Source organism: Cibotium barometz, chromosome 24 (assembly GCF_041138505.1).
Source record: "Cibotium barometz isolate CiBa-2024 chromosome 24, ASM4113850v1, whole genome shotgun sequence".
NCBI classification, from domain to species: Eukaryota; Viridiplantae; Streptophyta; class Polypodiopsida; order Cyatheales; family Cibotiaceae; genus Cibotium; species Cibotium barometz.
Window position 1 is genome coordinate 52,147,262 of NC_141069.1, and position 26,756 is coordinate 52,174,017.

The 26,756-nt window shown below is 40.4% G+C and overlaps 1 protein-coding gene across 1 annotated transcript; it reads left to right on the forward strand.

Moving 5' to 3' along the window:
• The first annotated feature begins 22,747 nt into the window (after positions 1-22,747).
• LOC147625435 (protein TIFY 6B-like) lies at positions 22,748-23,656 on the forward strand. The gene is made up of 3 exons (XM_086819018.1): positions 22,748-22,862; positions 22,956-23,187; positions 23,296-23,656. Exons 1-3 carry the CDS (start codon positions 22,791-22,793, stop codon positions 23,406-23,408), a joined length of 417 nt encoding a protein of 138 aa, XP_086675144.1. The 5' UTR covers positions 22,748-22,790; the 3' UTR covers positions 23,409-23,656.
• Positions 23,657-26,756: the final 3,100 nt, after the last annotated feature.

Below are 26,756 nucleotides of genomic sequence, written 5' to 3' on the forward strand. Positions count from 1 at the left end.
GAATGACATCTGAACATGTGTTAAGAAGTAACAAGTGTATTGATCCTTAAGCTTGTGCACAAAGTATGGCTTTGATTTCTCAAAAGCTCATTGATGAACTGGTGCCTGTGGATGCATTTGCTTAAACAACAAATATAGTTCAACCTGCAATACAAAACCATCCTAGCAAGTTAAATATTCGGTTTTAAACTGGTTTGTAGTTATAGGTTCCTAGGTGTATGTAGCTAGCTCACCAACAAGCAGTATCTTATTGGTTTAACACCAGTATCATATTGTTTCAAAACTCGTGTTTTCTAAAGCAAAGCTAATCTACAAAACACTGGTATCATATGGCCACCCCAATTTCTCCTTTCGATCTTTACCCGATATCATACCAGTGTTCACAACTGGCATAATACCGATTAGAAAATTTGTTATTTACAAAGTACATTAGAGGATATCATGCTCTTAAGCCAGTATGATAGCAGTGTTTAACTGGAAGGTGGTCTTTTCCCTATTAGTAGTGTTAGTTGTATATGGCTATCATTCCACAACTGGTATCATATTGGTTTGGGAGCAGCGTGATACTAGTGAAAAGCCTCATCAATGCTTGTTGTTGCTATAGCCTAAGTGTATAAAGGTTGTTTTTGATTGGGTATCTTACTAGTTTAACACCAATCTCGTACCGGTTTTCTTGGTTTTTTTATTGCCGCCTCAAGTTGAAAACCGTTTTGAACCATGCCCTACCTTGTGAAGGGAGGATGGTTTCTTTTTATTTGCTGGGTTTTCCAGTACTTAACTTTCCCAAGTAGTCCAAGATCTATAGGTTGACTGACTAGAAATTTGACAGTTAGACATAATACACATAGACACATGATAAAAGAAGGAAACAATGCACATTCAAGGATGATAGAATCATAGAAGAGTAGAGAATTTGGCATTTGTTTGTATACCGGTTGGAAACATCTAATCTAGTATCTGAATCTATACTGAAGGAATATGTAATTTATAAAAGCACACCAAATTAGCACAGGTGTTGGGAGTACAGGTTGTTGCTATTTCCTGAGATTGATTAAGAAGGTGTGCCAGATGCTTAACATAAGATTTTCTGCCAAGGCTCTTGCAACATACATCCTTTTTGTTGGGTGGAACACGAGTATGGCTTAAACAAAAATTGAAAACAAGCTCTTTCACCTCATCACTGATTATGCCTACTGCATGGGCTTGCCGATGCCATGAAGATAATGGGAAAATACCATCACAGCAGAGGTTTGCAAATGCTTTCTAGCTATGTAGAAATTACATATGTGTATGTTCAATTTCCTTGAAGCATCTACAATGTTACGAGAGGATGTATTTGTGCCAGCGCCATTCATAAGAACTCCTCAGAGTTTCTAGGCACTTTGACTACTTCAAGTGTATTTTGTATGCCATCTATTAGACTTGTTTGATTCCATAGTGAAAAATTGCTGGAAATTTCCTTCATGGAGTGATGTTGGAGAACCCGAGCTAATATATCAAACTTGGTCTTCTTGTTTAGACACTTGGTCTCCGTTGATTAAAGTACTGAACAACGTCATTGCATATTTTTTAACGCTTCTACTCATTTGCACCATGACTTACATTGTGCTCATGTTCTTCTTGTACCTTAGAGTTCATCCTTGCACATTCTTCTTACTTCCTCTGCGTATGATAATCCTTGATTGCATTGGCATAAAACTTTACGCATGACTCGAAACCCTCTACACAGGCAAAACTTCTACATCTGCCTCTAAATGCTTAGGAATCTATGATGGGTGAAAGGTCCATGTGTATGTGTGTGTGTCGGTGAAACAACATTAAGGGACCTCTAATAGGCAAAGAGAGAGAGAGAGAGAGAGAGAGAGAGAGAGAGAGAGGTAAACAACAAGGCGGCAACATGTTTAGGGTACAGAGGAGATGGAAAGAGACAGAGTGGGTAAGCAAAAGAGAGAGAAAGAGAGACATGGGAGAGGTGGTGAAATGAGTGCACCACGAGCTACTTATAATTGTTATTTATTTTTAGGTTTTTCAAACGTACAAAATGTGGGAGAAAATGAGGGAAATTGACTTTTTCAAATGTCTAAAAACTAGTTTAAAAGACATAGGTTTCGAGTCTACCTTACCATGCATCCACTAAAATAATTTAAACAAAAAGAAACTTGTAGGCAAGGTGGCATTCCAGAATCCCCAAGGGTGTAGTTGAAGAGGTCAACCTACCCTTTCTCCAGTAAAAAAATAAACAAAAAAGAAGCTTCTATATAAATGAGAAGACGTCAAACATGTCTTCTTTTTATATTTGAAGACAAATGTGAAGTTTAACTAAAATAGTATAAGTTTATTTTAAAAACGCATTTACTTTTGGAAACAAAACATGAAAATACAAACACAGGGTTAACAAAGAGTGATCTTTAAAAACATTTTACTATCCAAAACTCTTGAAAATGGTTCAAAAAATAAATAATCAAAAGTTTTTTTGAAAAAAAAGTTTAATCTTTTATGTTTCAAGAGGCAAACAAGAGCAAAAAACCATGTGTGCACATAAACATTCACAACACTCACACACTCACACACTTAAAAGGATACTCTTACCTAGAAACTAATGGCCACACGTAAAAGAATCATTTTTGCACACTTCCAAATTCACATTCACTCATCCATATCTTTGAACTTGGCAATGCATAACAATACTTGAATTTGTGCATCAACAAGCATAATTGAATGGAGTGCATCTTGTTCTGGCGGCATGAGTAGCCAATAAAGCAAGCACACCAAATGACAAGAAACATTTACCCAATGAAGCCTCAAGTACCAAAGGGGACACGGTATGGTTGTCATGGGCACACCTGTCGCCCTCGCATTTGATATCGAGTGCATATGCTTCAAACTCTTTTCTACTCCTTCCCCCGTAGAGTATTTTCTCGTTTTTTCCTAAATTTATTGTCAATGTAAATGCAGAGCTACTTTTGTTAAAGCTACATCATTAATCATCAATATTATTATGGAGTGCACCTGTATCACCACAAGCGGTGAGTGGTGTTACATTCTCGAGGTTTGCATTTTACTACCATGCAAGGAAAGGTGTCACACAACTGAATCCGTGCAGCTTGATTATGGGTGTTCTTGTAGGTTACGGTCTCTATCTTCTCTCCATTCCCTTCTTCTCTATCACTATCATTCCCTTCTCCTCTATCACTATCTATCACCCTCCTTGCACACACTAAGACATTGAGTTAGAGGTTAAGTTTTCCATAGCTCCTTCCCTCTTTGTTCTTTACCTAGCATACGGAAGATCCACTTGAGCGACACAAGTCATGATGGAGTGAACCACTAGTGGCTTTACATCAAGGAGTTAACCCTCATAGGGTTGGCTAGAAGTGTATGCCCCCAAAGATTGACCCTTGCATCTTTACTTCTTCTAGAGCTCCTCATGCAAGGCAAGTGTTCATTTTGGTGAAACACGTGAGTCTAGAGGCATGCACCTATAGACATACACCTGAAGATGTGAGCGTAGAGGCATGGAATTGGACACATGAGCTTAGTAGTTAAAAAAACAACTTAAAAATAACTTATCTGAAACCATTGTCCTCAGATTTGATCCACAAGCACCCCAGGACCTTTGATGTACACCTGATCTAGACTGATTATTGGAAAAGATAATGTACAAGGTAGCTGATCACTCTCTGTATGAGAGTAAGCCCAAAGCTTTACAAAAAGCTTCAAACTTCTCACGAGGTGTACTTTAGATTCTAGAATCCACTTTGTCACATAAGTTGGATTCCAAAAACCATTTTGCCAAACAACTTGGATTTTGCAATCCTGTAAGCTTCCCAATTTCTTGAGTGACTTTGATGAACAAGAGTCTAAGAAACCTAAAAACTTCCCAATTTCTTGAGTGACTTTAATGAACAAGAGTCTAAGAAACCTAAAAACTTGTTGTACGAAATAAACTCCCAGAAATACTCATTTTTTTAAAACACTTAACAAAACAAGTTTAAGGAAAAGTATGTAGGCTTGGTCATTGACATCATGGATAAAAAGAAAACCATGTCATATCTTCTAGAGTATTCATTAACTTTACTAACATTCACAATGATCCAAACTTAACAATCACAATTATTAAAAAAATCATTAGAGAATATCGTATCGTCTGCTCGTTCTCTACTTGCAGTTAGATAACACTAGCGGGGAAAATAAAAACTAAGAACTTCTTGCATACTTGAACATGTTGGTTATGAAGAAGATCTTCAAAAGATAAAGTTGGGTTCTTATTGGTGGGACACACACATGATCAAATTGATCAAATGTCTAGTGGATTATTAGTTAGATTAGCAAAAAAAAAGAGCCTTTGATCTTCCTCAGATATGCAGCTTGATAGAAGATGCATATGTTCCCAAGCCAATTATCACATATGATTTGAGACTTATGCAACAAGAGCGGTCATCAATACACCATCTTTTGTACAACTCAATGATCTTAGTTTTCACACTACAAGGGATCGGGCTCATACCCGCGCTCCTAGTCGCTAAAAATGACTTGTGGAAAAAAAGTAATGGGCCCGTGTATCAGCGCGGCCAGAGACATGCGTGTAAAAGCACGTGTATAGAACCAGTTAGGTGCGCTAATGCGCGGGCGTATACACGCATTTTGTCAGTTTAGCTGCACTTAGACGCACTGATACGAGGGTGTATACACGCGTTTTGTCAGTTTAGCTGCGCTTATACACGCGCATTTCACAGAGTATCCGCGTATATACACGCGATTTTTTGCAGAGTTGACACGTCTATACACGTAAAAAGAGAGCAAAAAAAAAATCCAGAGAGTGCTATTTGGTACCTGAATGCTGTTCCAGCATTCTAGCACCCAATAACACTCTCTGGATTTTTTTTTTTTGTGCATTGCACCATCCACGAGGAAGATTTAAGACAAGAATGACATGAATGCATACATTATCAATACACGATTCAAGACAGACATCAATGCAATACTATCAATTAACGATTCAATATTACTATCAAAATTTTATATGTACACATATATACAAGGGAGTCCATATGTCAAAGTAGCCCATGGCTTGAGTTACAAAAATATATATACAACCACATCCTCAATATGGAATGTGATACTATAAGTCTGAGTACTACTCAGACCCAGATGATGACTCGTTGCTCCCTCCATGATCAAATGAGCTCACATCGGTCGGAATGTCCGATGAGTAGTGCTCACGTCCACCCTCTGCAGTGGCGGGGCAGATGGATCATCAGCAGGTGCAGCAGCAGCTTGTGCCTGTTCATGTAATATATAGTATATAAGTATATATATATGTAACTCAATAAACCAAAATCATTCGTTTAGAGTTTTCAAGTACCTGTCGACCGTATGGTCTCATGGCCATCTCAAACTGCGCGTTCGTAATACGTCCCTCGGCTCTGAAGAGGGCCCACATGTCACGTCTGCTATGTCGGCGAGCATACCCAGTATCGTGGGCTGTGGGCTTCCTCCCCGTAACCCGTCTCGTCGCTGTATCATAATCAACACAATTTGTAAGATTAAAACAATCATAGAATCAATGAATTAAGTAAACAATCAAATAAAGTGGCAAGATACTTACGAACTCTGCCTCTCCCATGACTCGACGCCGCCAGATCCGAAATGTGAAGATCCAATGGTCTCCATCTGGATCCGTCGTGCCTCCACATGCTGCCTGCTCTTCACACCACCCTCTGCTCGTTTCTTTGCCTCCTTCCACTCGCGTTTGTGCGCGGTGGTGGCAGGTTTCTCGGCAGGATAGCCACCCACAGCTACATTTAGCCCATCATCGTACACGAGTTTCTTAAGGTAAGATCTTTTATTACTTAAGATCTCCCTTATTCGCGTCCTTCTCCATACATCCGAGAATGTTGCATCTGGGGGATTGGGGTACCGACTATGTACAGCATCTATCACCTCCCTAACTAATCGGCTATTTCGATCTTTAAATCTAATAAAATAATTTCTATACAAGTTTGATACTACCCCTCTTTCCCCCTCGCATCCATCACTATCCCGCCCCTATCCGTTACATCATAGCAGATCACTCCCTCCACCTCTCTCATCTCCTCCTCATCCTCACTGTCTCCTCTAACTCTTCTCCCTCTATCTCCTCTCTCACCGCGTGCCCTACTACCTTCCCCACCAAAGCACCCGGTGCATCCTCCACTCCCACTCTTCCTACTGTGGCGTTTGCTCTCCTCTGTACTACGGATGGAGTCACGACTGGGGGATTGTCTACGTGACTATGACTGTCAGGGAGTACGTGATGGTGTCTATGAGCCTTGACGTGACGGTGCCTGGGAGGGTGTGCATGAGTGTGTCTGGGATGGGGTATGTCGCCTCGGTGGGCGTGGAAGAGGAGAAGCTGCATGTCATCTCGTCGGACTCACAGGCACAGACGGCAGTGGAGTGACCTGGATACTCAGGGGCGGGGTATAGATACCAGGCAATCCAGGAGGGGGATGGGCATACATGTACTCTGTAAGCTCAACTGGACAAGGATGGCACCCAAAATGATTTAGCATCTCCATCATCCAAGTGCCGTACGCAAATGGATCGGATGAAGAACCTGGATCCATAAAGAATCTGCAAAAATAAAAGTATATACATGATTGCATCAAAGCACATATGATTTTGTGAAGGCAAGCCATATGCAGATGGGATCATCTCTCTGAAGAACCTGGATCGCAAGCATGGGTGAAACACAGTCGCTTGTATACACCCATCCAAAAACACGTGTATATGCACGTGAACATCTGTGCAAACAGGATACATGCAGACATACACGCGTTCCTACACGCGGCCTGCACAAAAAAAAATTTGAAAGCGACCGACCTCCGACAAATCGTCCTTATAAAAAGCCCACTGTCGCCCACTATCACAATCGTTCACAAAAGTACTACCAGAGAAAGGAAAAGGAGGGAGACAAATGCATAAAGGAAAGAGACAATAGCATAAACAAATGGAAGGAAACAGACAGGACAAAGGACAAACTGACTCACCTTTGAAAAAGTGAGTCTTCTTTTTGGCTGGTTTCCTTCACCCGTGTGTGCTCCTTGTCTGCTCCTTGCACTTAAGTTTAGTGCTCTGTTGGAAGAGGCGGCGACAAAGGAGAGCAAATCTTAGTTTGAAAATGTTTATTTGGAGAAGGCGGGTTATTTTTAGGTATGGACAGGTCGTCGCATGTAACAGCACGTTTATTTTCGCGTTTATAATAAATCAGCCGCGTTTATACACGCGATTATTAGGATCTAGCCTTACTGCAGTATGTGTATTTGAGTAGGTTATCTATCTTCCAATGGTGCATGACATTAAATGGTGGTAACCAATCCATCACTGTATCATTCTAAATTGATGACATTTCTATTGTATATGTTGTCTTTTAATTATCATCTCATGATTTATTTTTGAATATATTTCATTGTTGTAAATGCATGTAGTGGGATTGTGTAATGATATATACTGTAATGTACTATGAGATGGTTTAAAGAAAATAATTTTTAATTTTGTAAAGGAATGGAGTTTTTCTTAATAAAGCACTCACGTGTAATAATGCGTGTATATACACGCGCTGATACACGCGTTTCTGAAACCAGTATACATGCCATTTTAGATGCCAATATACATGCGCTTCTAGACGCGTTTTTGAAACTTCAATACACGCGAATTTAGATGTCAATATACACGATCTTGATGCTACTCATATACATGCGCGACCATACACGCGCCCGTAACTTATCGCATGTATTGAATATGATGGCAGCATTGTCTTGTAGTGTCAACATCAGTTTAGAATCAAGAAAACAGATGAACTGACCATCATGTGGTGCAAAAAATACTCTAACTTTGAACAATGGTTGCCAGAGGAAGGTCTTATGTTTTGATTGTTTGTGCCTGAATGTAGAATTGAACGTGCAAAGTATATGATGCTTTCTTCTATGAATGAGAGTCAAAAGGTTGAAAAAGAAAATTTCCTAGTTGACTTTGCTCTATGCTTGAGTGAGATTATGGAGATTATACATGCTGCACATGTATACTTTCTAGCAAGCTCTCTAATATGGTGCAAAGCTTTTTTGCAAAACTAGAGAAGCGCATTGAAGATCTTAATAACCACACGTTTCTACTACAAGCTCCATATATTTGGCGAGAGAGTTGCTTTTCTACTAGAAGTGACACTGATGTAGCCATCTCCGATATTGGATTACCAATTACTGATGAGTTATTAGGCCTTGTTTATGGAGAAACAAGGGAAATGTATATTGGTCCTACGAAGACAGGAAAATGCTGACAACGAGAGTAAGAAATGTGCTCTGTGTGAAGGAGATGTAAATGAGTTAATTGAGGGTAAAATGATCGCGGTGCTGGAAACCAATGATGAGAATGATCATCCATTTTGGCTCACAAAAGTCACAAATTTTTTTATAGAGCAAGATGTTGTGAGTATTGTGGAAGAGCATTGGTATTAATAGGAGAAGGTTTGTTGAAAGGTAAGCACGACCGCGAGAAAAAAAAGAAAAAAGGGGGAAGTCCTTGACGTGTTGATACACTCTCTCTGCAAGATGTAGAAATCCTAGTATATGGATTTGATTTAAAAAAACTGGTCACTTGCATCAAAAAACCATAGAGATATTAAAGCAGAAAGTCAAAGATCTCGAGCTTAGTGGCAAAGCTTTGTAAACTAGTGGCATTGAGGACTTCTTGATTTTGTAACAATTTTGTAATGTTATGTGAACTTATTCTTTTTCATGGAATTTGAAGTTTTTTAAAGATACAAAATAGGCTATATTTTTAATTTGAGTTAATTTAAGTAGTGTGCAATGCCTAAAAATTTCCCAAAAATAGAACTTTTCAGATTGTTTTGTACCAAATCTATCGAAATTGATTTTTTTTAAAAAATCCCAAAGATGGTCTTTTTTTTATTCTTTCCTTTTGCAAAATAGAATTGTGTTGTCATTTGAGCGATTTAGTTGTCATTTTTCATGACTCACTATTTAAAGTACTACTTCACCAAATAAATGAAGTTGTGTGCACATAAACCCTGACCACCCAAGTGATTTGTAATGCTAGTAGTAAGTTGGCTTGGTGCACATTTCACAATTTCCTTAGATGTTTTTTCTAATGCAAGTTGAGCTTTGGTTTTGGTGTTAAACCCTCCACATTTGTGACTAACACATCACACACTTGAACTCTTCAACCCTTCACTAAGAAATACAAAGTGCAACGTGCTCTTTATATCTCTAGAGCATGTAGAATATGAGTTTCACAAAGAACGCATGTGTAAAGTACTCTCATCACAAAGATAATGATACACTAAGAAATTTGAGTACTTTCAATCTTTGATTAAAAATTTCAACCTTCATTCAGCCTTTGAGTGAACCTTGTACTAAGCAATTTTAAAAATATTTATACCTTCGAGTTGAATTTTTAATTTTTAACCTTGAGTAAAAAAATTAACCTTCAACCATTTGAGTAAAAATTAACCTAAAATGAAGGAAAAAGTGAGTGAAAGTGGAGGAGAAAAATCCACTCCAATTCTGCCTCAATTTTCTTTTTTTTGTTTGTTGGACATTTGCCCTAATGTGTGTGAGCTTCTAGTTAAAACACTCTACCACTTCTTTTATTCATTACACTAGTACCAATCAAAGTTTTTTAGTTAGGTCATTTATTTGCTTAAATCTCATGAAGGGATATAGGTTAAAACCATTATCTTATCATCATAAAGGTAGAAGTTAGATATGTATCTGATATAAATTACATAAACTATGATGCTAGATTTATAATGAATATAAGGTAAATATTGACAACATTTTAAGAAATCAAGTTTTGATTTTTTCAAAATGTTATTACAAGTGAAATGTATGTCATTACTTGATGCTTGCTTTAGAGATTATGCGCTAGAGTTATATTTCTTTGTGAAAGTAATTTTTACACAAGCTTTAAAATAGCCGTTCTAAAACCCAGCTTTGAGATTTTTGCTCAGACTATGTACGCATCCTATTAAAACACAATGAAGTATAATAAGTAAAGCATTTACTAGTTACATGGCAACTATATGATTTTTGTAGATGTGTACGCATCCTATTAAAACACAATGAAGTATAATAAGTAAAGCATTTACTAGTTACATGGCAACTATATGATTTTTGTAGATGTGTATACACAAAACGCTACTCGAAGATTTTTGCTCAAACTATGTAAGCACGCTGTTTAAAAACATATAATGTTTATAAAAGTAATTAAGCATTTACTAGTTAGATGCTTGGAAATAGCCGCTCGAAAAACCCTACTCAGAGACTTTTGCTCAAACTATATATGCATCCTATTTGAACACATGGAAGTTTAATAAGTAAAGCATTTACTAGTTACATATGGAAACTATATGTTTTTTTAAATGTGTATATAAAAAAACAATAATGTAGCTTTTGCTACACCTAGAATTGTAATCAAGATTCCCTTGTATTGAAAGTATTTGTTGTCTCTATCACTTTAGTTCATACTTCACCCTAAGAATTTAGAACAAATTTGTAGAAAAACACAAATGGTTTCATAACCATGCATGTGATTCACAAGATCATAGAGCATGTTAAAAATAAAGACTTTTAATTGATAAATTTACTTACTTGATGTATCATTACAAATTGATAAAGTCAAAGCTATTATTATATTGTTTATCTTAATAATCTATATGCATATAGAGACTTAAATTTTTGTTTGAGCTTCCAAATCAGTAGAAAGTTGAATGAACATTATTGATGACCCTTTTACTCACATAGCATCTTGATAGCTTTGCATGTTTTTGTTTTAGAAAAAATGTTACAGGGTTGCTTGCGCTAATCTAATCAAACTCTTTATGTGGGTTGTGTAACCACTTTAGATTACATATAGCCTATTCGCATACAAATATGATAGTACATTAAATTACTATCAATCTCTATTAAGTTTGAAAATAGCCTAAGGCATGTACACATCTTGATGAAGGAGCACAAATGTACCATGTTGTCTATTCATAATGCAAATAAAATATTACTTCAAACTCCTATAAGTCTCAATCTAATTTGGAAATAGCCATCTACACAACTTGATGAGCCCAAATGTGTATACCACGTTTGCTATTCATTATATGAACATAATATTACTTCATATTACTGTTAAAATGTCAAGCTCGTATACAGCTGGAGGATAGCACATGGGTGCTGACAGAGTGACAGTATGGTAGATAGATATCGTGTGGTGTGTTTATGACCGCGTCCAGCTGGTCATGTGTGGTGTGGACATTACATTAGGTTTACTTTGTAGTGTGGACATAACACTATGTTGTGTTCTCCTTTGTGTGTGTGAGAGAGATGATTACTATGGCTTCTCTCCTTCTTCATGATTGATGGATATGGATTAGGGTTTGCTTCTCTTGTGTGTGCTCCCTCTTGCTTCTGTTTTTTATCATGGTATCAGAGCCTAGAGCTCATTAGCTGTGTTGTGAGAGTGAGTGAGAGAAGAGGGAAGAAGAGGAAAAAGCTGTGAAGGAAGCCATTGGAGCTTGGAGCAAAGGGAACCTGTGGAGCACACATCGGCATCAGATCTGAGAGCTAAGGACCATTGGTAAGTGTAGCAAGACCCCCTCTGCGGATTGCAGGTATCAAGAGCAAGTGTAAGAGAAGATTAAAGGTGCAAAAGCAAGCAGAAAATTTCTGTTATTTGAAGCTTTAATGGAAAGCTTATGAAGGAGTGTGTCTTGGCAAATGTATTGGATCAAATGCAAAGCAAACACTGAGGCTCTCATGTATTGTGAATGAACACATGTATTAGCAACTTTGGGGCAAGTCATTGCATGGAAAATTGATGCATTACAGGCAATTTGTGAAGGAAAAAATTCTAGTTTTTTGGACCCTACAAAAACAGAGAACATATGCTCGGTGGAAGATTGAAGCAAAATTGAGCCAAACCCTTCATACCCATGATGCATTAGGTCATTGCTAAGAAGCTTATCAACTCAATTGTGAAAAACCCCTTCTCTACAGGCCCCAGGAGCAGGTGGAGCATCTCTGTGCAGAATTCTGGATAGTCTCATTAGATATCATGCCATTCACTCATTTCTAATCCATTTGATGCCATTCAAAGATTGGGGAGTTTAGCAAAGACATTTCTAAGGCCTTGTGATGCTTGGTTGCAGCTCATTTGATGTATTTGGAGCTCATAGAAGTAATTTATCAGAGGTGTGCAGGTTTGCAGAAAGTCTGTCCAGAAACAGACCAGTATTAATCAAGGCATTAATCCTTGTCTATATCAAATTGGCCTAATTCCTTTGGTACAAGTAGAGTCCTATGAGTTGCTAAACTTTTGATTCAAAAATTTTTGAATTTGGATAAGATTTGAAGGAGATAGAGCATTTTTAGTGAGAGGTGGTACCTGACAGATGCATAAAAAGGCAAACCAGGGAGCTACAAAAATTGGTGGTTCTCATTCACCTTGAAGAATTTGATCAAACCCTTCTAGGATATGTTGGAGCAATGTGTTGGGAAGCCAATGCAATTGAATCATTGCATTTGGACAAGATTTGAAGGATTTAGAGCATAATCGTTGACTGGTTACTGGCGTGGCGAGAAAAAAACCAAAAAATTTAACTTTACCCCTTTTCAATTTTGATGATACAAATGAAGTTCTTATGCAACATGAAGTCATTTGTGGTGTGAATGCATATGTATAGCACATATTGAGCTTGGTTCATAATCATTTGAAGCTTTGGAAAGCATCGGGAAGAGTGTTACATCAGGGTACATCACAGGTATTCAAAATGGGAGATGGCCCAGTACAAATTGTTGGAGAGAAGCTTGACAGAACCAACTTCCAAGTGTGGAAGTTTCGAATGAAGAGTTTTTTGAAAGGCAAAGGATTGTGGAGCCTTGTATCGGATGAAGACCCGGAGCCATTCCTACCTCCTCAACCAAATAATGCTCAGTTTTGCTGGCTCACAAGCAATGGGTAGAGCGGTCTTCGAAAGTGTTGCATTATTTTTCCATATGTGTAACAGATGCCTTGCTTATTCACATCCAAGATGCAGATACACCGAAAGAAGTATGGGGTATATTGTGCCGAATGTATGAGATAGACACTGGTGCAAGGAAGATACAACTAAAGCAACAGATTCACAGTGTAACACGAAGGAATAGGAGTATACATGAGTATGTTCAGGAAATCAAGGGTTATGCAGATTCCTTGTCATCAATCCATGCCCCAATGGATGATGATGATTTGGTTGCTCTCACATTGCGTGGTTTAGGCAAAGAATACAAATCTTTTGACACTTCCATCTCAGTAAGGTTGGGAGGAATGCCAGACTTTAATGAGCTTGTGTCATTGCTCATTGTGGAAGAATTGAAGCTTGGACTTGGTGGTATGAGTCTTATAGGTGGTGCATCCTCATCTAGTAATGATGAGCATGCAAGGAATCAGGCTTTTTACTCATCTAGAGGCTTTCGAGGCAGGGGGAGATTTACCCCTCGAGGCCGTGGTGGAGGACGTGGTTGGAATGACAGGTCTACTCAACCACAATCAAATCAGAATTTTCAAAATTCACAGTCATCATTTGGATCACGTGGAGGTCGTGGATTTCAATCCCATAGGGGGAGATTTGGAACAGGTGCTCGTGGTAGAGGACGATGGCAAGGTCCTCAACAAAATTTGAATGGGATTGAATGTCACTATTGTGGCAAACTTGGACATATGGCAAAAGATTGTTACAAAAAGCAGAATGATGTGAGGAATGGAAGACCACAACATGGAAATTATGCATCTACCAGTAACAATGATGGGAGTTCAAATCATCTTTTTGCAATGAAGCACATTATGGGGACAATGGATTCTCAGAATGTAGGAGATGAGTCATGGTATATGGATTCAGGTGCCTCAAACCACATGACATGTCATGGTGAGTGGTTTGAGAAGATGCAACCATTGGATACAAATGGTTATGTGGTCACAGGAGATGATACTCAGCATCTTATTGTTACCATATTATAGTAGTGATGTGTGTGAACACACTTAGGACCGCCGGGGCACTTTTTCCCTCACTAGGAGGTTTTTTCCCCCGTGCATTGTATATACGCCCATTATCTTCTAGGGCTTGTTATCTTTCATTTTTGGCACTCATAATACACTACTGTGTTGTGCTCAAGCTTCCTCATCTTCTTGAAGTTGTGTGTGCATTCCTGCAACCCTAATTCCAACAATTGGTATCAGAGCAGGCTTCCTCCTCCCGGGCAGCATCACCGGCACCTGCCGCTTCATCTCCTCCGATTGCAACGAGGTTTCACGAGCGTCTGCAGGTTAGTATATGCCGTGGGAAAGCCCGTAGGGCTGGGTAGTTTCAGAATTTTGATCTGAAGTCATTTCGCCCTCCGTTTTTGCATTCCAAGTACTGCGCAGGCAAATTCGTCCTACTGTGCAGATTTTCTGTCAAGATTAAAATCTGCAGGACAGGTGCCCATTCGTCTGTTTTGGGCTGTGCTGCATAGCACAGGTCGATTTTATACAGGTTTACCTCTTACAGACAGCATTTACATCTAGTAGTACAGTCATTGGCCATGGCTGACAACAATGATGTATTCCGCATGTTGGCTGCTGAGGATAAGTTGGATGGCACCAACTATCCATTATGGGCATATATGATGCGACATGTATTGGTAGCAAAGGGGCTATGGAACATTGTGCAGGGTATTGATGCACGTCCTATTGTGGCTGGGAATGCTGCAAACACATCAGAAACAGGTACTGTTGATGATGGTGCAGGCACAAGTGCTGTAGCAGCTGTTCGAGAACCACCACTTTCAGCAGAGCAGATTCGTTGGGATGGTAGAGATGCGCAGGCTCATGCCTTGATTGCGCTGTCTGTCAAACGTACCATTATCCCACATATTCGCTCCTGCAGGACTTCTAAGGATGCTTGGGATGTACTTGCCACATTGTATCAGGCAAGAAATGAGGCTCGTGTTGCTTATCTCCGAAAACAGTTGGAGAATGAGCATATGAACGAAGGTGATTCTATGGATAGCTTTTTGACAAAGATCAAGGATTTCAAAGAGCAACTCATTTCTGCAGATGAAATCCTGTCAGACAGTTCACTTGTGCAGACTGTTTTGAATGGTCTACCAGATTCTTATCAGGGTTTTGCTTCCACTCTTCGCTTGATGATGAAAGGCAATCCCAATGCCTTATCATTTGAGGAGTTAGTTTCTGTTTTGCTGCAAGAAGACCAGTCAAGGCAAAACAGGAATATTATGCGTGTCGCAGATCAAGCTTTCGTTGCTAGTCAGAGAAGCGGGAAAGGTAAAGCTGGCTTTTCTTCTAGTAAGCAGAAATCTGCAAATGCTGCGCAACCAAAGAAGGAAGACAAAGATGAGAAGAAGGGTGACAAACAGAAGACATTTTGCAAGTACTGTAAGGGAAATGATCATGTCATCAAAGCGTGTCCTAAGCTGGCTGCGAAAGAGGCTAAGAAGAAAGAGGCTGGTATGGCTGTTGCAGATGCCTCTCCTTCTAACAATGAATCTGCTAATGTTGTGCTAGATACAGAATGGGCATTCAATGCGCAGTGCAGTTATGACCCATCTTTGCATGACACATGTATGTCTGCAGTAGATTCAGATGTATGGTACTTTGACAGTGGTGCCACTAAGCATATCACCTCGCAGCGCAGTTTATTCACTTTCCTTGAGTCTGCTCCCACAGGGAATACTGTCACTTGTGCCAATAACTCCTCTTATCCCGTTAAAGGAGTTGGACAGATTGTGCTGAATGTTGCAAATGGCAACACCTTTACACTTTTTGATGCATTGTATGTGCCAGGGATCAAAAAGAATCTGCTGTCAGTCTCCGCATTTGCCAAAACAGGTTTGGTTGTAAAATTTGTGGATGACAGATGTACTGTTCATGATCTCTCTTGTGGTGACATCATTGTAGCATCTGGTTCACTATGTCGAGGGCTGTATAAGCTCAATATGGATGGCAAATGTGTAGAGGATTCAGCATGTGCTATTATGGATACGCAGGCTATTTCAAATGCAAAACTGTGGCATGCACGTTTTGGTCATTTGAATTTTGCAAGTTTGCTGCGCCTGCAGAAATCTGAAATGGTGTCTTCTTTGCCTAAGCTTGAGGCACCTGTCAAGCATGTTTGTGAGGGCTGCATATTGGGTAAAATGCAGCGTGCTTCCTTTCCCAAAGATGGATCAGTGAGAGCTGAACGCAGATTGCAGCTTGTTCACAGTGATGTTTGTGGTCCCATGCAAACTCCATCATTTGGAAACTACCTTTACTTCGTGACTTTCATTGATGATTTTACCAGGCATGCATGGGTATATCCTTTGAAGGCAAAGTCCGAAGTGTTTTTGTGCTTCAAACAGTTTTTGGTTATGGCTGAAAATGTGTCAGAAAGTAAGATGGGCACCCTCCGTTCAGATCGAGGGGGGGAGTATATGTCTTCAGAATTTAATGCATTTCTGGCTGAGCGTGGGATAAAACACCAATGTACAGTGCCGTATACACCACAGCAAAATGGTGTGGCTGAGAGAAAAAATAGGTCTCTCATGGAAATGGCAAGATGTATGGTTAAGAGTCAAAGTCTACCACATGGTTTTTGGCTTGAGGCTGTCATGTGTGCCACTTATGTACTAAACAGGTGTCCCACCAAAGCATTACAGGTTGTCACTCCATATGAGGCTTGGCATGGCCGCAAGCCATCTGTTGGCCATTTACGTGTTTTTGGTTGCCTGGCATATGCATTAGTGCCTGTGCAACATCGCAGAAAATTGGATGACAAAGCTGTCAAATGTATTTTTGTTGGATATAGTGCTGAGAGCAAAGGCTATCGTTTGTATCATCCACAGACAAAGCGCATTTTGGTTAGCCGTGATGTTGTATTTGTGGAAGATGCAGTTCAGCCCTTGGTTTCATGTACTAAGGAGACAGATATCAGCTCACGTGATGTCTATGATACATTGTTGCCTCTTTTCAGTGGTGCACAGTCAAGTGCAATACCTCATGAGGCAGTTTTTCAGCCTATGCAGGTTTTAAATGATGGCACAGATCAGCCTATATCTGATGCAGATGTGCATGATGCACTTGAGGATGAGAGACAAGAGATTGAGGGCTCTAGGAATATGCCTAGATGGCTGGTGCAGACTTTGCGTGACAGCAAGTTGGATGCCCCTTTGTCTAGTCGCACTCGTTCTGGCTCTCATGGTGCCTCTTATGCGTCAGATTGTTATGCATTGGCTGTTTCTAGTATGTGCGATGAAAGTGAGCCTGTTTCATTTGATGAGGCACAAAGTTCAGAAAATTGGATGGCTGCTATGCAAGCAGAATACGATGCTATTATGAAGAATGGTACATGGTCTTTATGTGACTTGCCCCCTGGCAAGAAGGCCATTGGCACTAAGTGGGTATACAAATTGAAGCGTAAGCCTGATGGCACAGTGGATCGCCATAAGGCTAGGCTTGTTGCAAAAGGTTATGCTCAAGAGAAGGGCATTGATTTTGATGAGACTTTTGCTCCCACATGTCGTATGACCACTGTTCGTAGCATCTGTGCATTAGCAGCTCATAATGGTTGGAATGTACATCAGCTGGACATAAAGACTGCGTTCTTAAATGGAGATTTGCATGAGGAGGTGTATGTATCGCAGCCTCGTGGTTTTGTTCAAAGAGGGCAGGAAAACAAAGTGTGCAGGTTAAAAAAGGCTTTATATGGTTTAAAGCAAGCTCCACGAGCTTGGTATGAAAAAATACATGCATATTTGACTGCACATGGGTTTCAGAATAGTCCAACAGAAAGCACTTTGTATGTTAAACGTGTGGATGGTGTACATCTAATCATTGCTCTCTATGTCGATGACATGCTGCTCACAGGACCAAATAAGAGTCATATTGCTGATTTTAAGGCTGAATTGAATGCCTCTTTTGAGATGTCAGATTTGGGGCATTTGCATCATTATTTGGGGATACAATTTAAGCAGTGTGATGGAGGTATTGCTTTGTATCAGACAAAGTATATTGAAACATTGTTGCGGAGATTTGGCCTTGAAGACTGCAAGCCTATTGCTACTCCAATGGAGACAGGTTTGAAGTTGAGTCTTCATGATGCTGGAGATCACTTTGATGTCACACTCTATCAGACAGCTGTTGGTTGCCTCATTTATGTATGCATTACGAGGCCAGACATTCAGTTTGCAGTCTCACAGGTGAGCAGATTTATGCATAGCCCAGGCATTAAGCATTGGCAGGCAGTGAAGCGTATCTTTCGCTATTTGAGTGGTACTCGGCATCTTGGGTTGTTTTATCCCAAGGGGGGATCATTGCCGCCAGATTTACATGCTTTTTCAGATTCTGACTGGGCTGGTTGTTATGACACACGCGTGTCCACAAGTGGTTTTTGCTTCATGCTTGGAAGCTCATGCATATCATGGTTGAGCAAGAAGCAGCCTACTATGGCCACTTCTAGTTGTGAAGCTGAGTACAGGGCAGCTTTCACAGCTACGGTTGAGTGTGTGTGGCTCAGACGCCTTATGGCTGATTTGGGTGTTGGGCAGCCATCTGCCACCACCATCTTCACTGACAGTCAGAGCGCATTGGCAGTTGCGCGGAACCCAGTGTTCCATGCTCGTACGAAGCACATTGAGGTGCACTACCATTATGTCAGGGAGAGACTCTCTGCAGGAGAGATCAGTTTGGCTTATGTGCCAACACAGGATAACCTTGCAGACCTTTTCACAAAGGCTCTGCCTCGTGAGAAGTTCGAAGCTTTTCGCAAAGCTTTGGGCTTACTCCCTTTTGTGGATTCGTCCACATAGCTAGACACTTCCCTATACATGAGTGCTAGCTCTTGTTCACCGCATCACTCCAGGGGGGATTTGTTACCATATTATAGTAGTGATGTGTGTGAACACACTTAGGACCGCCGGGGCACTTTTTCCCTCACTAGGAGGTTTTTTCCCCCGTGCATTGTATATACGCCCATTATCTTCTAGGGCTTGTTATCTTTCATTTTTGGCACTCATAATACACTACTGTGTTGTGCTCAAGCTTCCTCATCTTCTTGAAGTTGTGTGTGCATTCCTGCAACCCTAATTCCAACAATTATAACACATGTTGGCAGTGTGCCTTTGAGGATGCATGATGGGAATGTGAAAAATATGTCAGAGGTACTATATGTACCATCCATTACAAAGAATTTGGCATCAGTAGGCCAAATGGTTGAGCAGGGATTACAAGTAAGATTCAATGAGAATGGCTGTTTTGTGGAAGACTTTAAGCATGGCTGTAGATTGATTGCCAAGGGCAAGAAGGAAGGAATGTTGTTCAAATTGGATGCAGGCATACCACAATTGAGCTCAGCCATGTTTTCAAAGAGCAATGGGATTGTGCAGGACATTGACATGTGGCACAAGAGGATTGGACATGTCAATATACAGAGATTAAAAAACATGCAAACAAGAGGCATTGTCAGTGGATTGCCTCGATTCAAATATGATGGACATATGCATGTTTGTGAAGCCTGTCAGTTTGGAAAGCAGGCAAGGTTGAGGTTTCCTAGAGAAGGAAATATGAGTAACAGGCCACTTGAGATAGTACACAGTGATGTATGGGGCCCTGCACAAAATCCATCTATCAAAGGAAGTCTATACTATGTGACATTTATAGATGACTTCAGCAGGATGACATGGATATACTTTCTGAGAGAGAAGAGTGAAGTGCTGGAAAAGTTCATGGATTTCAAAGCTCTTGTAGAAAAGCAATATGGCTGTTGGATTAAATGTTTGAGAACAGATGGAGGTGGTGAATACACCTCAAAAGCCTTTGAGCATTTCTTGCGGAAGCATGGGATAAGAAGACAGTTGACATGCAGGTATACACCTCAGCAGAATGGTGTGGCTGAGAGAAAGAATCGAGTCATATGTGAAGTGGCAAGGGCAATGCTCAATGAAAAGAGCATGCCAGATTACTATTGGGCAGAAGCATGTGCTACTGCAGTGTATATCCTGAACAAAACACCTACAGCAGCCATTCATGGAAGCACGCCAGAGATGCGGCTTACAGGTTACAGGCCAGACATTGGACATCTCAAAGTCTTTGGATGTGTAGCTTATGTCCATGTGCCTGATGAAAGAAGACGGAAGTTGGATCCTAAGGCAGAGAAATGTGTATTTGTTGGATATGCACAGGATCAAAAGGCCTACAAATGTTATAACCCTCAAACTAGACAAGTAGTCATCTCACGTGATGTGGTGTTTGATGAGCTTGCTAGTTGGTACAAAGCAAAAGATGAGGGAGTCATTGACTCACTTGAGGCTAATGTGCCTGTGAACTTGCCATCACAAGCAAGTTCTAGTTCTACTACTATGTCTGGGCCAGCAGAAGCAGAAGCTGAGAGTAGCAGTGTACGTCCATGGTCAGGACGTTTGAGGCATGAGAGTGTGAGCACTGGGAGTAGTGCTATGGATAAAGGCAAGAAGAAAGTCGAAGGAATTGGAATCACAGGTTATGAGTCATCTAGTTTTGAGAGTCTGGATGAGGAGCTCGACATACCTGTTTTACGCACACCTGGTGCTAGGCAGGACAGATATGTGCCCCCACATGCTAGAGTTACAGGTATACAGAGTGACCCGCATGCATTGCGGAGATCCCAGAGAGTCAGATATCCAGTTGAAAGATTGACATATAGAGATTTTGCTATGCACTATGCATACATGACATCTATGGTAAAGCATGTGGAACCTACATGAGGCTATTGGAGAGCATGTATGGGAGAAAGCCATGGATGAAGAGATGGATGCTTTGGACAAAAATGATACATGGGAATTGGCTGAGTTACCTCAAGGAAAGAATGCAATTGGTTGCAAATGGGTGTATAAGGTAAAGTGCAAGTCAGATGGCAGCCTAGAGAGACATAAGGCAAGGCTGGTCGCTAAAGGATATGCACAAACTTATGGTCTTGATTATGATGAAACTTTCAGCCCAGTGGCTAAGATGGCTACAGTGAGGTCTATCATTGCACTAGCAGCACAAAAAGGTTGGGCTTTATATCAAATGGATGTAAAAAATGCTTTCTTGAATGGTGAACTACAAGAAGAGGTGTACATGGAACAGCCAGAAGGATATGTACATCCAAAATATCCGACTTTTGTTTGCAGGTTAAAGAAAGCAATCTATGGTTTGAAGCAAGCACCTCGTGCTTGGAGTGACAAGATCAGCAGATATCTTGTCAGTATTGGATTTATGGTTGGAAATGCAGACTCTTCACTTTATGTGAAGAAGACACATGATGGTATCGTGATGATAGTCATTTATGTTGATGATTTGATTATCACAGGTGATTGTGGGAAAGGCATTGATGAGGTTAAGGCCTCTTTATGCAAAGAGTTTGATATGAAAGACCTTGGTGATTTAAGGTTCTTTCTTGGCATTGAGGTGATAAGAACAAGCAAGGGTATATGGCTGGTGCAAAGGCAATATGCACTTGACATGCTAGCAAAGTATGGTATGACAGCATGCAAACCAATGTTGACACCATTAGAGCAAAACATGAAGCTTAGGGCTGATTTGGGTGATGAGCTTGATGATATCACCATGTACAGGAAAATGGTTGGTAGCCTTATCTACATGACCATTACGAGGCCAGATCTCAGTTATGCAGTTGGTTTGGTGAGTCAGTTTATGCAGAGTCCTCGTAAACCTCACTTGGATGCTGTGAGACGTATTCTGAGATACGTCAAAACTACCGTGCATTATGGTCTTTTCTATGAGGCAGGAAAAGACATGCATGTCTATGGATATACAGATGCAGATTGGTGTGGACATTACATTAGGTTTACTTTGTAGTGTGGACATAACACTATGTTGTGTTCTCCTTTGTGTGTGTGAGAGAGATGATGACTATGGCTTCTCTCCTTCTTCATGATTGATGGATATGGATTAGGGTTTGCTTCTCTTGTGTGTGCTCCCTCCTGCTTCTGTTTTTTATCAATTACTACTAGCCATGTAGCATGTAAGCAACTTGAATAACCACTACTATTAGTCTCAATCTAGTTTAAAAATAGAACTACATACACAAACGTTCTTTATTCATCATGGCTTAATTTTGCAGGTTGTTAAGCCTTTCTAGATATAATTTAATGTGCTAAAGAAGTAAGAAAAATTATGGAATATTGCTAAACAAGACCACATTGCGAAACAATGTGCCCTTGAGTTCGAATGTAACTCACCCCATTCAGGGGTGTGTGGTTTAATAAAAAATCCCAATGATATTTTTTTAAATAAAAATGCATGTTCAAAAATTGGACAAGTGATTTTTTAAAAGAAATGCACGTTCAAAAATTGGACAAGCGAACAAGGAAAGTATAAAAAATCATAGTGATGTTTTTTATAAAAATGCACGTTCAAATATTGGACAAGGAAAGTTGGAAGTAAGAAGTCCATGGTCCCTCCCGGCTGCCATTTAATAAAAGAAACAAAAAGCATGTCCAAACAAGTGGACGGAATTACAAGCAGTGGGCGGGGACCAGTTGACTACCGATACCGCACATTTTTAGCGCGGACAAAATATCACACATGAGAGGTAGCCAATGCGTGTTGGAAGTCCATCGCCATCCTTCACCCCTGTATCCTCCTCTCCTCGTCCACGATTAAAGATGGCAGACGGACGACCTGCAACCGCTCATCACACCCTGGATCTGCTGACATGCCGGCCCTCTTCAAACTCTTGTTATGTCTCCATGATGAGAGCCCAGCTTACAATCTTCTACTCAGGCACGGTGAACGTCTTCGAGGATGTACCAGCCCACAAGGTATCTATTCGGCACTTAGAACGTAATTAGGCACTAAGTATTTAATGTCATGTGTGTATTTCTGAGCCGACCAGCGGCTTTTGTGCCCCGCAGGCTAACGCTATCATGCTGCTCCTTGCTGCAAATGGCGGAAGTGATCATGATCATAATACTGCACCCTCCCAGCTCGCGGATAAAACAAAGCACGCTACTGGTGGGGAGGGCTCTAATAGACCTCCTTCCCCATCACCATCTTCACCTAAAACATCATTCAATATATTATCCTCACCAACACAAAAGAATCAGGAGCACCACCACCTTGTAACCATCAAGCGCTCCCAGGCTGGTACGTTTGCAATTGCCGTCTGATTGCGTGATCTACATGTACATTTCCTTCCTGCTCTTGTCTTCCACGTGCACGTCGACTCATTTCGCTGCGCTTAACTTTATCCAGGACTTTCATTCGCTAGGAAGGCATCGCTTGCACGCTTTTTGGAGAACCGCGCAGGCAGGTCTACAGTAAATCAAGTACGTGCTTTTTCTGGTAGGTCCCTGGTAGCAGAGTAATTAAGATTTTTCAGTGGTTAGGAGAATTGAAGGTGTGAATTTCTCTTGCAAAGTTGTTCAAGCCAAGGTGGCTACGCTGGCAGCCGCTTGCCATGATGCAGTACTTACTACTACAGAAGGAGGCCAACTTCCCCATGGCCGCTACAAAAGGAATACCCCACTTGTCCCTGTTCCCTCAAAACCCCTTGGCACACAAAGCGCACATTGAATCGATGTCTGCTCAGATTTGTGTCATAACACAAGCTCCTCCGAGGGTATCAATTAGTAGTTCATGCCATGATGTATATTATGCCACTTTGTTTTTTTTTTTTTATATCGACGCTTAAATTTAAAAATACTTACACTTCCTATCCAAGTAATTCTTCTAACAGACAGAAACAATCGCTGATGGTGTGGGTTAATAATCGATGTCTGCTCAGATTTGTGTCATTACACAAGCTCCTCCTAGGCTATCAATTAGAAGTTCATGCCATGATGTATATTATGACACTTTGTTTTTCGCTCAAATTTAAAAATACGTACTTACTATCCAAGTGGTCAGTTAATATACACAACACATACACACAAGAAAAACACAACACACACACACAAGAAAAACAAATCTAATATGGATAACTGCATGATGATAAGTTTTAGAAAGGCCCATAACATAAGGGCTCCTTTCCATTTCTCTAATAAACGATTTTTTAGAAAGAGGGTTTTTACCACTCTAATTGAAGCAAGCGGGGATCGAATCTAGGGTCTCCATATTCAACCGGGCAGGCTAAATTTTCATATCTAAGGGTATAATACCTCGATATCTAAGGGTGTACTTGAGTCTTAGGGACGAGGGGGATTCATGTTCTATAGACAAAGTAATGTTGCTTACCTTTCTCACAAAAGTTGGGAGAAACAATTGTTAGTATACACTCAATGCCTTTCTCTCAACAGTATCTCACATCCATGTTTGGTGCACATTTGTAAAGGCCCCCATTATGAAGAGAAGCCATTGGTGCACATGTATCCCCTTCAGAGGATGATGGACTCTTTCTCCGGGGGATTCACTCTTAGAAAACTTATGATATCACGCGAGTGTATAAGAGGGAGGTTTTTTAAAATGAGGCATAAGCTTATAAGGTAAGGGTACAGCCATGTATTTAGGTGAATACTAAATCTTAAATTTAAGTTAGGGGGAGGGGGCCTCGCCTGGGGGGATGGAGAGGGATATAGCAACATTAAGGATATTATGTCATAAGTACTTTTAATATCAAGAAATGATCACAACAGGCTTCAATAATGATTCAAATTGGTTGTGGTGATTTACATTGATGATTTCCTAGTACTTTAACATCTATTTCTTGGTAGCATGCATGAAGTACCTATGTTCTCTCACAATAAGGTTCAAAGTAACATACTTGAATCTAAGGAAAGGAGCTATGTAAATGTTAGAGAAAAAATATAGATATAAGAAAGGGGGAGGGTGACATACTAGTCATTTTTAAAGGTATCCTTATAAGCTTAAATAGGGGAGTGTCATCATCTTATGAGCATCATATATAGGGGGTTTTGTTGAGGTTCGTGTGGTGAAGTCCCCCTTTATTGTGAGTGATCCCCCGAGACTCTTTCATTGAACCGGTAATGGTCACATATACAAGTTGCAACATGCAGGTTTAGTTTCCATGAATTTTTTTATTCAAAACAATCTATAATTATAGATTGGGAATTATTTATCGCACTAAGAGTAGTTATGGATGGCATTAGAAGTGTGTAGCCTAATAAGGTCCATGTCTCCTAAGACATATGTGGCCTTTGTAGTGTAACTCTAGCTCAAGGCACTCAAGGTGATGTTTCTCCCAAATTTTATATCGAGAGTCCAAATGTTTGAGTCGGGTGACGTAATCTCTCATCGATTTGTGCTCTTGCTACTTGATGTTGAAAAGTTGTGCCGCTAGGCTCGACTTATCACATTTTCTTGTTATAAAGCTTGGTACAAACACATTCTTAAGCCAAGTGAAAGTAACTTTATCCTCATGCTTCAAAGTTATATACCACCTAGCATTAGGAGAACAAATGGATCATTCAAATATCATCGATGGGTCATTACAAGGGATCGGGCTCATACCCGCGCTCCTAGCCGCTAAAAATGACTTGTGAAAAAAAGTAGCGGGCCCGTGTATCAGCGCGTGTATCATCGCGGCTAGAGACATGCGTGTAAAAGCGCGTGTATAGGACTGCTCAGACGCGCTCATACACATGTGTATACACGCATTCTGTTCAGTTCAGATGCATTTAGACGCATTGATACATGTGTCTATACACGCGTTTTGTTAATTTAGATGTGCTTATACACACGTATTTCTCAGTTTTGACGCGTTTATACACGCGTGTTTTACAGATTATCCGCATATATACACGCGATTTTTAGCAGTTCTGATGCATTTATACACGCGAACAGAGAGCAAAAAAAAATCCAGAGAGTGCTATTTGGTGATTGAATACTGTTCCAGCATTCGAGCACCCAATAACACTCTCTGGATTTTTTTTTTGTGCATTAGACCATCCATGAAGAACATATGCACGAGGGAGATTAAGACAAGAACGACATGAATGCATACATTGTCAATACACGATTCAAGACAAACATGAATGTAATACTATTAATTCACGATTCAATATTACTTTCAAAATTTCACACATATATACAAGGGAGTCCATATCTCGAAGTAGCCCATGGCTTCAGTTTACAAAAAAATATATACAACCACATCCTCAATATGGAATGTGATACTATAAGTCTGAGTACTACTCAGACCCAGATGATGACTCGGTGCTCCCTCCATGCTCAGATGAGCTCACATCGGTCGGAATGTCCGATGAGTAGTGCTCACGTCCACCCTCTGCAGTGGCGGCAGGTGGATCATCAGCAGCTTGTGCCTGTTCAAGTAATATATAGTATATAAGTATATATATATGTAATTCAATAAACCAAAATCATTCGTTTAGAACTTTCAAGTACCTGTCGACCGTATGGTCTCATGGCCATCTCAAACTGCATGTCCGTAATACGTCCCTCGGCTCTGAAGATGGCCCACGTGTCACGTCTGCTATGCCGGCGAGCATACGCAGTATCGTGGGTTGTGGGCTTCCTCCCCGTAACCCGTCGCTGTATCATAATCAACACAATTTGTAAGATTAAAACAATCATAGAATCAATGAATTAAGTAAACAATCAAATAAAGTGGCAAGATACTTACGAACTCTGCCTCCCATGACTCGACGCCGCCAGATCCGAAATGCGAAGATCCAATGGTCTCCATCTAGATCCGTCGTGCCTCCACATGCTGCCTGCTCTTCACGCCACCCTCTGCT